Source organism: Siphateles boraxobius, unplaced genomic scaffold, assembly GCF_051911475.1.
Source record: "Siphateles boraxobius isolate OS27281-9 unplaced genomic scaffold, OSU_SipBor_1 20, whole genome shotgun sequence".
Classification (NCBI taxonomy): Eukaryota; Metazoa; Chordata; class Actinopteri; order Cypriniformes; family Leuciscidae; genus Siphateles; species Siphateles boraxobius.
Window position 1 is genome coordinate 13,479,894 of NW_027508811.1, and position 13,420 is coordinate 13,493,313.

The window sequence follows — 13,420 nt, forward strand, 5'->3', positions numbered from 1 at the left end:
ATTTTATTAAACCGTTATAAAACTGTATTCATAACAGCACTCATACCTTAAACTCTTATTGAAATGGTTATGTTTGCATTTCGATAATTGCACATTCTCTGTTTGGCTGTGAACTTAAAGCGTCTGTCAGTTAAAGCAGCATTTCTTTGTTTTACCACTAGATCAAATAATTTATTACACAGAAACTGGCCTTAATATACATGCTTGATAATGTTAGCGTTCTGTCATTCAGAATAATTTATTTCATCATTGTGCACATAACAGAGTTGATGCTCTGTGATTGAAAAATGCAAAATGAAAATGTATGATCATGGTAATACTTAAATAAACAAAAGACTTGAAACTCGGCCTGGTGTACTTGATGTTAATGTCTTTGTGTGCCTTGTCTTACTAATAGTATTAGTTCTTGGGCCTTTATTAGTCCAAAAGCCCTTTATTGAAGTGGCTGTCAACATCAAGTGGTCAGCAGAGGTACTGCATCAATTAGTATGAGGCCTTTAATTATGTTTTCTATAAATAATTTTATAAAAATGGACAGCATAACGTAAACAATGTCGTCCACCAAAATACCAATGTTACAAAAAAAGGTAATTTGATATTAGTTGCCACTGTCAATAAATAAACAAGATAGACATAAATATTATTAAAGCTTTATCATTATTTTATATTAATTCGGTTTTTTTCACAGCAGTAACTACCGTAAATTTTCAGTTGCCATGGTTGCCATTTGGGATCACGTGGGCGGATATTGATCGAGATTTCTGATCAGTGACTGTCTTGGGGTCCTTTGGAAGGGAAGTGTCGTTTAACCAAACTTGTTTTCTTATATGTTTGTTTTACATGTCGGACTGGGAGGATGAGTACGATGCGGATGGTGTGGCGATTTCAAAGCCGTCACTCGTTCAAACCGTGCCCGTAAAGTCATCGAGGCCTCCGTGTCCAAGAGGCGCGCGGAGCCGAGAAACCACGAGTGTCGGCACGAAGTTTGGTGATGAGGGCGAGCAGTGGACAAACTGGAGAACCCGAGACTTTGAATCAAATATCTGTGATGGTGCAGCCGGCAAAAACAGCAGTTACAGTCGTTCCAGGACTGGACCTAACGTTACAGGATGCCGTGGTAATGGAGACAGATCAGGTTCATCAGCGGTAACTCTGCACGTGGAAAACTCTTTGGTGGGAAGAATAATAGGTAAGACACAGGTCAGGTGTCTGAGGAGGAACATTTAACGTTAGGCATGCAGCAGTTTTTCAAAATGTCAGATTTTCTAGCGTTCTAATCAGGTTCCCCCAAATCCTTAATGTTCCGACAACCGATGAGTGAATTTGTAGTATTGAACCAACGATCTGGCTGATCGAAGAATGACTGAATCGGTTTTTCAAACGGGTCTTTGAAATAGTTCAAAAGAACCGATTCGCGGAAGTTGGTTGAACTTCCATCACTGCTGTGTGATTTGTCTTTCTTGTCTGTTTGCCCAGGTCGAGGTGGTGCGAAAATTCGGGAGCTTGAAGAGAGCAGTGAAGCATCGATAAAGGCAAGTTAAATACGCTATTGCTGTTTGGAAAGCTCAGAAGAGCCTGTAATTAACCACTAGAGCTTTATTCTTTCCCCGCCATTTACTGAATTTCCCGTCATTTAACCCTATGATGGTCTTCGTGGTCTATTGGACCCCAAATGACTTTTGCTCAAATAAAAAAAAAAGTTCTCTTTGTCCAAATAGTTTGAAACTTTCTACGGCTCTCAACACTTTCTATATCTACAACAAAAACATTTTTTTTTTATGATATCTGTTTTTATGTTGGCGTGACAAAAATAGTCACACTCTGGTCTTCGGGGTCTATTGGACCCCGCAATCAAAATAGACAAAATAACATCATCAAAATCAGAAACAACGTAGAACACATAGACAGAAATGACAGAAATAAAGTGGCACACTTCCAACAATGCAAAAAACATCCACAATCCAAAATTATCATGCTCACCACAGGCGCACACACACACACACAAACACACACATAAAGAGGAATACATGTATACAGGAATACATAGACTATAAAAACTGTTCTCTTATCATTTGTAAAATAAAATAATCTAAAATGCAGAACCACCAGAAAAATAAATTGGTAACACTTAGACGCATTGAAAATGTGCGCACACACACACACACACACACACACACACACAGACACACAAACACACACACACAGAAATACATTTGTAAGGCTATAAAAAGTCTTATAATTTGTCAAATAAAATCATACAAAATGAAGAACCACCTCAAAAATAAATTGGTGACACTGTACACATAAAAATAAAATGTACACACACACTGACCCTGTGTTTGCTCCAACCCTGTCTGCAGGTTTGGCACTTCACTGTTGTTGTTGTTGTTTTTGTGTGTGCTGTGTTTTTTCAGTACAAAAAATGCAAAATTTTGACAAATTATTTTATTTTTGTTATAATTGTGATTTTATAATATTTAGATATGAATCCAACTGAATCCAACTTTAGAAACTATATCTTTCTGTAATTCAAATAGCAAATAGCATATAATGGAGCTCTATAGCCATCTAGTGGTTAAAGTGATTTATTACAAATTTTAACCTGTATTTTCCAAAAAATGGGCAAAAATCTTACATTAAACCTTGTAAAATTATCCATGGTATCCCCAGGAATGAAAGTTAGAAATCTGGGTCTTTTATTAAGTTTATTTAACATAAAATGCTGGGTTTTTTTTTTGTAAAAATCCTATTTAATTAAATATTTATTTATTTATAGAATTTTTTTAAAAATCATAAATTCTACAAAAACTGCACAAATGTTGAGTAAAAACATTAATGAACCGAGTAAAATTATATTTGTTAAAAAAAAAAATATTGTTCGGTTACAAAATTAAATGTTGTTGTCTGGGGTCCAATAGACCCCGAAGACCACGAGTGTGACTTTTTTTTTGAAGACCATCAGAGAGACAAGGCTTCCCAGCCATCGGTTTTCCGTGTTTTCACTGTAATACGGTAGAGTCGAGAACGCTATTGCTCAACTTCTGAGTAAGAGTAGAAAATCTTCGCAGCTAAGAGCAAAACACAGGCAAAAAAGTAGTATAAAAAAGCGATTAAAGCATTGCTTATGCATGTTATAGTCTTTGAGGGGAAAAAAAAACGCGATTTTCTCATCTTTTTGTTCAAAATGTTGCTTTTTTATTAAACTTAGCCACTTTTAAGTGTTGATAAAACTGTTCTGTTTGTTTTAATCAAAAATGCTGGAGGAGACTGGCAACTTAAAAAAATAAACGCTGGCAGGGAAAGAGTTAAGTGCCAAATTCATTAGTTACAAAACGACTTTAATATCAGCTGTTAAGAAGCTCTACAGAAGACTATAGAGAATTCAGCTCAATGTTGATTCGATTCAGTTCAATAGCTTTCAATAACTGCACAGTTCATCCATAATGAAACGACTCCAATTTCAGCTATACGCAGCTCTACAGAAGACAATAGCATTATTCAGCTCATTTCAGTTCAATGTTTATTCGATTCATTTCGAATTAATCTGTTGTCATATATGTGGTATAGTCTTTGAAAATTCACTTTGTTTTGTGAATTAGGGTCTATGGGTTTTGAACAACATGCTATGACATTCATGACTATTTTCATATGCAAGTAAACTATTCCAATCCTTTCAAATTTAGTTTAACACTTGACACTGAATTATGTATGATTGGCAGATAAACCGTGGTGATTATGAAGCTGAGGTGCTTATCTTTGGAAGCGGTGATGCTCAGCTCAAAGCCAAAGACATGATTGAAGATCTGGTTCAAGGAAACTCTGTCAGAGGTCCTGGCTGCCGCAATGGTTGTAGAGCATGGAATTCCCTAAGCTACAAGAATCTGTTTTTTTATCGCTGTGCTAATTACTGATATTTTAGGTTTAACATTTACATTTGAATCTCCAGGAACTAGCAATGCAGGATATCAGAATGACTCATGCTGGCCAACTTCTGCTGTACGAGCAGTGTCTGCAGCTGCCCCAACACCTGCACCTATTGACTGGACTGCGCTTAGAGAAAACCGTGACAAATATGAAGCTATTAAATGGCAAGGTGAGTCTCTAGAAGCTCTAGTCTAGATAATGTAATCATTACTTGAGATTAGTTCTTTCATCATTTACTCTCATGTTGTCCCAAACCTGTATATGACATATTTACACTTATGTGCACACTTTAAAATGTAAACTAGTGGGGGTGTAACAATATATCGTTTCACAATATATCAAAATACAAAAATGCAACAATATATTGTGTGGATAGTGACAATATAGATTGTGTATTGTTCACCCAAAATAGAAATTACTGTGTGAGAAAAAAAAGTTTAAGTTAAGTCTTAAGTTTTCAGAGTTTTGGTGTCAGCACTACATTAAACGACTATATTATAATGTTGAATATAATGTATAATAATGAGATGAGGGAATATTTGTGGGTCCTGAAAATGCGAAATGTCTTGTTACCAGTAAAAAGTGGCCTACATTATTTTAAATGCATCTAGTCAGTGACAGAGTGCAAGCATATTCGTCTAAAATAATTCTGTATTTTCAGCTTCATAATCATGAATATTTGTATTCTGGTGTCACCATTGTCCTGTGCATTGGGTTACTTACCAGCACCAAGTCCAAGCCTATTCATTTACACCCACAATGTAATATAAAATTTTAGCATTTTAATCAACAGTATATTTTTTTGTTAACCTTTTACCATTTGTCTTTCATATATTTAATTTTTTTGTGAGTTCAGTATCGTGATATGTATCGAATCGTGACATGAGGGTATCGTTACACCCCTATAAACTAGATTAAGAAATTTGGTTGATTTACTGCGTGTAATAAATGGGTAGATATAAAGTTCTATCCCCTGGTTTCACAGACAAGGCCTAAGCCTAGTCCCAGACTTAAATGCAAGTTTGACATATCTTAAAATATGTCAGTGCCATTGTTTTGTCTCAAAATGCACACCAGTAATGTTTTTTTTTTCTAAGGCATGGTTATAAAAGCAACTTAAATTTCCTAATTGTACTAAGGTATAATCCTGACCTAATTTAAGCCCTCTCTGTGAAACCAGGCCTATAAATACTATACCTGATTCAACAATCATTTTTCTTTCTGCAGATCTTCCCCCTCTAAAGAAGGATTTCTATATTGAAGCAAAATCAGTGGCTGCTCGTAGTGCAGAAGAAGTCCAAATCTGGAGGTAAGAGTTGTCTGAACTTGCTTTCTTCACATTATCCCTCAGATGGCGGCATTTATCTGTTAAGGACAAACCTTCTGAAGGATCTGAGAGAAATATGTTGTGGCATGCCTGGATATTATCCTAATAATGCTAGACTTAAAATGTGGATGTTTTATTACTTTAATGTTTTAGTTGAGAAAAACAATGTATCATTCCGTAATAATGATACATTTAGCCAAGTACAATGTCTTTTGTGTGTTTTGATGTGTTCTGTTTTTCCTCTTATAGTCTCTTTTAATACTTAATCTAATTCTAAAAAGATGCCATGTAGCTGTGGTTCTCAACCTTTCACTCCAAGACCCTCCATTGTCCAAAAAAATATTCCAAGGCCCTCTAGCCATAGTTTTGCACTTTTAGTTTCTGAAAAAAATAAATATAAATAATTAAAATCAAAACAATTGAATTCCAGAAGTTTCAAGTGTTCCTACTCTTTCTTCTTTTGAATTTAGATGAATTTGCTTGACTCTTTAAGGACAAGGATTAAAAAAAATATAGATTTTGCTTGTAATTTTATCTGGTGAAATATTTGAATATGTGGCATTACTAATAAAATATATATTTCTTTATAAAAATGCTTTTTTTAATTATTTTACAAAGTTTCCAGGTCTAGAAATCGTACTTTTAAAATTAGCTTAACAATATATCCAGGTGTTCCTGGTTTTTAAAAGGAATCAAACAGTCAAATTAAATCAAAGGGGGTGAATTAAATTATGAAATAACTTGTTTTTTGTTGTTTTAGCTTATTTTGAGACCCCATTAAAAGGCTGCATTATAGCATAAGTTAGAAATCACTTTTTGCAAAAAGATAATGGATTCAATAATTTCATTTCTTTGACACAAATCAGAAACATCTAAAACTATTGAGATGGCATTATTGCAACACTCTGCATGTTTGTATTGTTTTTGTACTTCTGCTTTTCTTTACTCTAAAAGAAAAGAGAACAACAACATCTTTGTGGATGATTTGAAAGACGAGGAGAAAAGAACCATTCCCAATCCAGTGTGCACATTTGAGGAGGCTTTTGCTCACTATCCTGGAATAATGGAAAACATTGTCAGAGTGGGATTTCAAAAGCCAACGCCCATTCAGGTGAAGAAACATCTATCTCATTTGTTTGTTTATACCATATTGTTTTTTCACTGGATGTAAAGCTTGACATGGGATGAATGTAATCCTGGTTATTTTGTCTCGTGGTTCAGTCACAAGCCTGGCCAGTCGTCCTGAAAGGAATTGATCTGATTGGAATAGCCCAGACAGGAACTGGCAAAACTTTGTCCTACCTGCTTCCTGGCTTTATTCATATGGATGAGCAACCTGTGTAAGTCTGTACAAGAGTATCAGTGCTCCAGCTTTCACCTTTTTGTTAACAAATATTTTTATATTTGTTTATACTCCTGTACATTCCTTAACCTCACTCTATCTGATTGGTATACAATTGGCAGTCAACCAGAATGCCTATTACCGCCGAGCTAGCTGACATGGCAAAATCACAGTCTTTTCAAGAGTCGTTCGCAAAATAACCGGCAGGTGGTGCAAAGGGACATTTTGAAAAACAAAATGTCAATTAACATTAAGGATGAAATACTACAACTAGTGTCATTTCCAAATAAGCCTACAACAAACATGAAAAATAAAAAAAAGAGCTATTGATATTTGCTGTACAATAATGAAACAACCTAAGATCTGGTGGAGTTTAGGGCTGAAACGATTCCTCGAGTTACTCGATTACAAAAATTCCTTGAGCCAAAAACTCTGCCTCGAAGCCTCGTTAAATTCAAGGGGGTAATCCATCAGCCGGAAGTTGAAGCCTCGCGGGAGCCGCCATTGTAGCAGAACTTCACCTGCTGTTAGCATTCCATTGACTCCCATTCATTTTGGCGTCACTTTGACAGCGAATAACTTTACATCTGAGGCGTCCAAAGACTTCATTTGTCCATTATTTATTTCTAAATAAACACGACAATGTATAAAAGGCTCCATTACTTTGTATCTTACGTTATGGCCCTGACGATTGCGTCATAACCACGCGACTTTGTCGCACAATAGAGACATTACCGTATAGACAGGAGGAGAAGCTCGCAGGCAATCGGGGGGACGTTCCGTCAAGGGAGAAGCCCATAGATAATGAGTCCATAAAAGCAACAGCACAAAATATTTCAACAAAGTTTTTGGGGAATTGGAAATAATTCGGTATGTGGCAAATGAATACATATGAAGTGATTAATGTTGGCAATTTTCACGCACAGCTACTAGAAGATTTACGTCTGTCAGACAGGTTGCTCACGTCATCAAGCTTAGTTTGAGTCGGTTTGAGTCTGCGCGTCAGGAACGGAAGTGCTCAAAAATCGCTAAAAATGGGCTTCAACTGTCTCAACTGAGTTCCAATGAGATGGCTCTGTCCACTTCTTATACTGTCTATGGTTAAATTCCTATGGCGCGCACTATACGCGCGGCGCAGGGATTTGATTGTTTCACACAGACCGTTTATTCACACGGACCTGTTCAGGAAGCATATTTGGAATTTAGTTGGCGCGATGGCGGAGAATAAATATGTAAATAAACGGCAGATATTGCTAAAGTGTGGGATCATTACACACTTAATTCACTTAATACACTTAACTCGCTGAAACAAGGTAACGTAGTCTAAGCCTATTGATGTTCGCTGATTTTAATCTCATACTGTATTTGTAGCGATGTCGTGATGCGGTTTGACTAGATATGATTTTTAGCTTTGATTACATTTTTAAGTAGTAAACGTAACTATCACGTTCAATTGCAAGAGAGTATAGCCTAAAAAAAGAACCCCTCCACACACACACACACACACACACACACACACACACACACACACACACACACACACACACACACACACACGCCAGTCAGACCAATTGCAGCAATGCATCACATAGGCTTAAACTTTTATGTAGCCACGCAACAATAATTTCAGCATGCATTCACTGTACACACCGGGACGTGATGGAGGAACAAATATTGTATTGCAGTCTTTGCGAGACCTTGTTTGTATTTCCCGTCCACCAAATAGTTACAGACAACAACAAAAAATTAAGTCCCCTGTTGGTTTTTAATAAAGATTTGGAGTACTCATTTTTCAGTTAAAACGCACGAAACAAAAAGTGCGTCAGCTTTTACTGCGTGTTCAACAACATGTCACGTTGCAGCTCTTCTTCAGCGTTAAACTACCAGAATACACAAATATGCTTAGATGCTTAGAGTGGTTATATTATAACATCTTAAAGGAAAATTCACATATGAGATAGCTTTATAACTTGCATACTATATAACTTATAGTATATAATTTATAACAGCTTTAACTGAAATAGACACAAGTTTAATATAACTATTCTGTTAATAAAACACGCACACAAAAAAAAATCTGATTAATCGATCGATTAAGTGCTAGATTAATCGATTACAAAAATAATCGATTGCTGCAGCCCTAGTGGAGTTAAAGCTGCATGTTATTAAGTAATAATTTGATGAAATAAAAAAAATTGTTAAATGTTATTTAAACAAACAACACATAAATATAGACTATTATTTGAACGAACAGTGAACTATAATATATCTCTATTTGCAGGCTATCTGTTTATAAAAAAAAAAAAAGTAAACTTTTTTTCATTAGAGACTGTTCGGTATTTATGGAATGGACCACCGGAGGAAAATAGGGGAGGGTCATGTTTTTTTAATCTTTGTTGAGGGGAGGGTCATCAAACTTTTTTAGTCTAGGGGGAGGGTCACCCAACTTTTGTATTTATGTAAACAACAACATTTCAAAGTGGCTTGTTTGGTGCATAATTGTCCATTTAGCTCTCTCAGTCTCGGCCCCCCATCACTATCAGATGGGTCTGACCCAACAAAAATCAGACGCGAAAGCTAAGTCCAGTTTGGCGCTGTTTGTCAGTGCACGTGCGCTTCGGGCGCAGAAAAAATGAAAAAGTGCATCATGTCAGAACAGAATGCCAATGAAATGTTTACCCGGCAAAGCTTTAAAGTACGAGCAAATAATGAACTTTAGTGATTGTGAATAAGTGCAGTGTCCTGTGAGTGTAACTCTACCACTGCATTAAGATGTGATGTGAATGTGCGTCGAGTTTTACAGTATTTGGACTTAAGCCTTGTTTATACTTTCGCCTGGCTCCGCAGCGCGAGCCTCTGCTGCCTGCACGCGCACCTCCCCAAACGGACAAGGCATTTATACTTGAGGTGCTCGCCGTTGTTCTATTCTTTGAAATGACAGGAGGCGATTGAGTAATTGCCCTCTAATCCACCAGGAATCACCGGTGACAAGAAGTAAGGTGCAACCGGTAAATGTTTATTTTAGTACACTTCACCAAAACCACACTACAAAAGAATTGTGTAAAGCAGTAAACCTTGAGACTATTACTTGTTACATTAGAACAAAATAAATGAATTTGAGAACATAGCCTATACAACTAAATTAACGATAATTTACATATTTTTTAATTTCACTAAACATTTTCATTTAGCTTCCAGAACATTTTTTTATAAAACATGGGATTATCTTATTGTAGGCTCATTTTGTAAATTTAAAGGGGTGGTAAAACACGATTTCACTTTTCTAACTTTAGCTAGTGTTTAATGTTGCTGTTTGAGCATAAAAAACATCTGCAAAGTTACAGCGCTCAAAGTTCAAAGCAACAGGAGATATTTGCTTTAAAAAAAATCAATTTCTAAGGACTACAGCAAACGATCGGTTTTGGACTACACAACATTCCTCCGGGTTTGCGGGATTATGTTAGTTAATCCCATTATTTACATAAATCCCTCCTCCGAGAATACTTAAGCGGGGCGGGGCCATTATATTGCTGTTTTGGAGAGGAGTTGTCGCAATGCTGTCGAAACGCTGCTCTTATTTTCATCCCGGTTGCAGGTCCACTTTGTTCAGCCTTATAGGGACGAGGGAGTTAGGGATCAATGGTTAATTTTTTTTTAACTCGGTCCCTCATAATTATGACCTAAATCTCACTCTGCTGAACATTTTACGGAGGAAAGCTTCCACAATCTTGGCGAGTTCAATGCAGGATTCGCACATCGGCTTGTCCTGAAAGATGGAGCAGTTCCAACTTTAAAACAGAAGCTTTTGTTTACGGGCCACAACCTGTAAGTATGATTTATTTTTCGTCGATGTGTTTTCCTGTAATAGTTCGTATTGTTAATTGTACGTTGTAGCTAGGAAGTAAACAAATGACAATGCTGTTTGGCTCTGCTGGTTTGTTAAATGCTCATTCATACTTAACGTTATCCGGCAAACACCTAACGTTACAAACTTTTATTTAATCTCAACAGCGAACTTGGAATTAGTGTAAATTATTCTTTGATTAGAGCTTTTATGTTTATCTACATGCTTGTTTATCTACAGGCATGCTAAACATTGTTAGGTGTTTGATTTGGCAGCTGATGTTTAGTGTTCGTTTTGGGTTAATAGTTCTGGCGCAAGATATTTGGCTACAATCATTCTAAAAATACAAAAGTAACGGTGGCATACAGTAGGGTTGGGCGGTATTACGGTAATATCGTATACCGCGGGGTCTTAAAATAGCAACGGTATCAGTTTCAATACCGTCATTACCGGCACTTATATATAATATATAAATATAATTTATTCAATGCCTAAAAATGCTTATGTAGTTGTCATCAAGTGACAGTGTGGAGGAGAAAGAGATAGAGAGAGAAGGGAGAGGCGGTAAATACTGACGAGGCAATTTGTAAATGTTGCAATAAAAAAAGGTCACCGCGAGAGATGGAAACACCTCTAACCTAATGTTGCATCTCCGAAACAACCACCCACTCACTGCTGCAAGGATGCATTTTGCCCTGAGTTCATTAAATAAGCACATTAGTTTATATTTGTTAAAATATTATAATGTTATTTTTTTTACGTTGATAATGAAAACTGAACAGCACGAGTAAGATGGGATGCATCGGGAGTCAGACATTGACCACTTAATTAACTTTCATTTTGTAAAAGGCCTTTCTTTAAAGCGAATTTCGTTTTGTATAAATTGTATCTTAATTTTAATAATTTTTTTATCAACCAATAATAAATAAGAATCAAATAAAGCAGACAACATAATCATGACATGATCGTGCGCTGGCGCGCCGTGGTCACTTGCATTGAAATCTCATCATAAATTAACTGAAACTCAGTGTATGTCTCACAGACATGACAGATAGGCCTATATCTAAATAAAGCTTGAAATTTCATTAAACGAAACAATTCAAAAAGAAAAGAAATAGGCCACTCGCTGATTATTTAATCCATGATGTGCATTTCTCTCTATGCGCGTTCATACGGAAATGGCGATCATCAAATTCATTAAACGAAACTATTCAAAACTGAATAAATTATAGGCAAGCCTACTCTCTGATTATGTAATCCATGATGTGCATTTCTCTCTATCGTTCACTATGGAGATGGCGATTGTCAATTTCTTTAAACAAAACAATTCAAAACGAAAAGAAATAGGCTAGCCTACTCTCTGATTATGTAATCCGTGATCTGCATTTCTCTCTATATATGCGCGTTCACTAGGAGATGGCGATCGTCAACTTAATCTTTGCAGCAGACACTGACAGAAAAGTTGTATTAATAAAAATCAATGGACGCGTGTCACCGGATTTACAAATGCACTTGTTGCTTGTTAATTTAATTTAAATTAATTAATAAAATGAATACTTTAATTGTCATAATTAAAATAATTAAATATTATTACTTGTCCCATTTTTGCTCATTTATAAATAGTATTTATATCTACCACCCCCTCATCACCTGGGTTAAAAAATTATTTGGCGCCACCATATTAAAACGGCCCACGTATTAAAAATAGTCGAGTCTAAATAGGGCTACGGCTCATATTACATTTAATGCCGTCAGCCAGTATCAGACACAACGTGCACGGGTTGGCCTTGATTTATTTATTTATTTATTTTTGCCCGATCTGGTATTCAGTTTCTGAACGGTGTAGGCACAAGCCAACAGTTTGGTGACGCTGTCTGAGCCTTATGTCATAATTTTTAATTAGTCACGGTAATACCGTATACCCCGGTAAAATAGGGAGGAGGTTTGACGGTATCAAAATTTGGATACCGCCCAAGCCAAGCATACAGTCAGTAAAGATCACTATAGATCCGCAGTCTTTACTCAAAAAAATCCCTTTGAGGACTGTAGTATAATTTGTTAGAACGATTATATGAAATTCTTGTTTATGAAGTTTATTTTTTTGTAATTCTATGATAATTAGTACAATTAAATAACAGCGTATCTAAAAAGTAATTAGAGAAAAACAAAAAAAAAAACCTTCTGAAACGTCGTTTAACAGCTGTTCTTGAACTGGTTCTGCTCGATCATCTTCAATAACATTCTCTGGGTCCGACTGACGCCATTGTTTATAATACACCAAAGCACAAACTACCGCTAAAGGTAAGGGCCGTCCGTGACGTTTCCGGAAAACGTGCACTAGACGGTTAGCGAATCACAACACACTGGGCCAGCTAACCAATCTGAGCCCATTGCGTATTTTTGAGGGACTGGCTTCATAGAACCCAGAAACCATCGGACCGTTTTTTACAAGGAGGGGCAGATCAGTGTAGAATAAAGGTAAAATATATGAAAAATAATGCAATTTTTAAAAAACGAAGCATGAACACATGTTACAGTGCACCCCACAAACACAATCAAGCTTCGAAAAAATTATTTAAACACCCCTTTAAGCAACTACTAGACCTGGGGTAGGCAAGTTCGGTCCTACAGAGCCGCTGTCCTGCAGAGTTTGGCTCCAACACTGAAAAAAACCTCACCTGCCTATTAGCCTTAGTAATCCTGAAGACATTGATTAGCTTGTTCATGTGTGATTCATTAGGGTTGGAACTAAATTCTACAGGACAGTGGCTCTCTGGGACCGAACTTGCCAACCCCTGTACTAGACGCACAAACTGGGTGCCGGTGTAATGAGACTTATTCTCGGACAGATTCGGTTCGAAGTCGCGCATCTTCAGATGCGGAGCCGCACGCGCAGTTACAAAATTTGCCGTGCGCACCTTCGTGCACGTGCGGACGCGGCGAGTATAAACCAAGTTTGAGGTGCCAGAAACTGCAGCTGATA

General features: G+C 36.6%; 1 protein-coding gene across 2 annotated transcripts in view; it reads left to right on the forward strand.

The window, feature by feature from the left end:
• The first annotated feature begins 717 nt into the window (after positions 1–717).
• Positions 718–13,420, forward strand: part of ddx43 (DEAD (Asp-Glu-Ala-Asp) box polypeptide 43) — a 39,442-nt gene continuing 26,739 nt past the window's right edge. Inside the window, exons 1-7 of one of the 2 annotated variants that reach the window (XM_077236977.1) lie at positions 718–1,189; positions 1,477–1,532; positions 3,720–3,828; positions 3,947–4,093; positions 5,152–5,233; positions 6,206–6,362; positions 6,473–6,591. In XM_077236977.1, the coding sequence (XP_077093092.1) occupies positions 841–1,189; positions 1,477–1,532; positions 3,720–3,828; positions 3,947–4,093; positions 5,152–5,233; positions 6,206–6,362; positions 6,473–6,591 (1,019 nt within the window). In that variant the 5' untranslated portion in view covers positions 718–840. Of the gene's footprint in view, positions 1,190–1,476; positions 1,533–3,719; positions 3,847–3,946; positions 4,094–5,151; positions 5,234–6,205; positions 6,363–6,472; positions 6,592–13,420 lie in introns of both variants that reach the window. The other variant, XM_077236976.1, reaches the window with a different exon arrangement.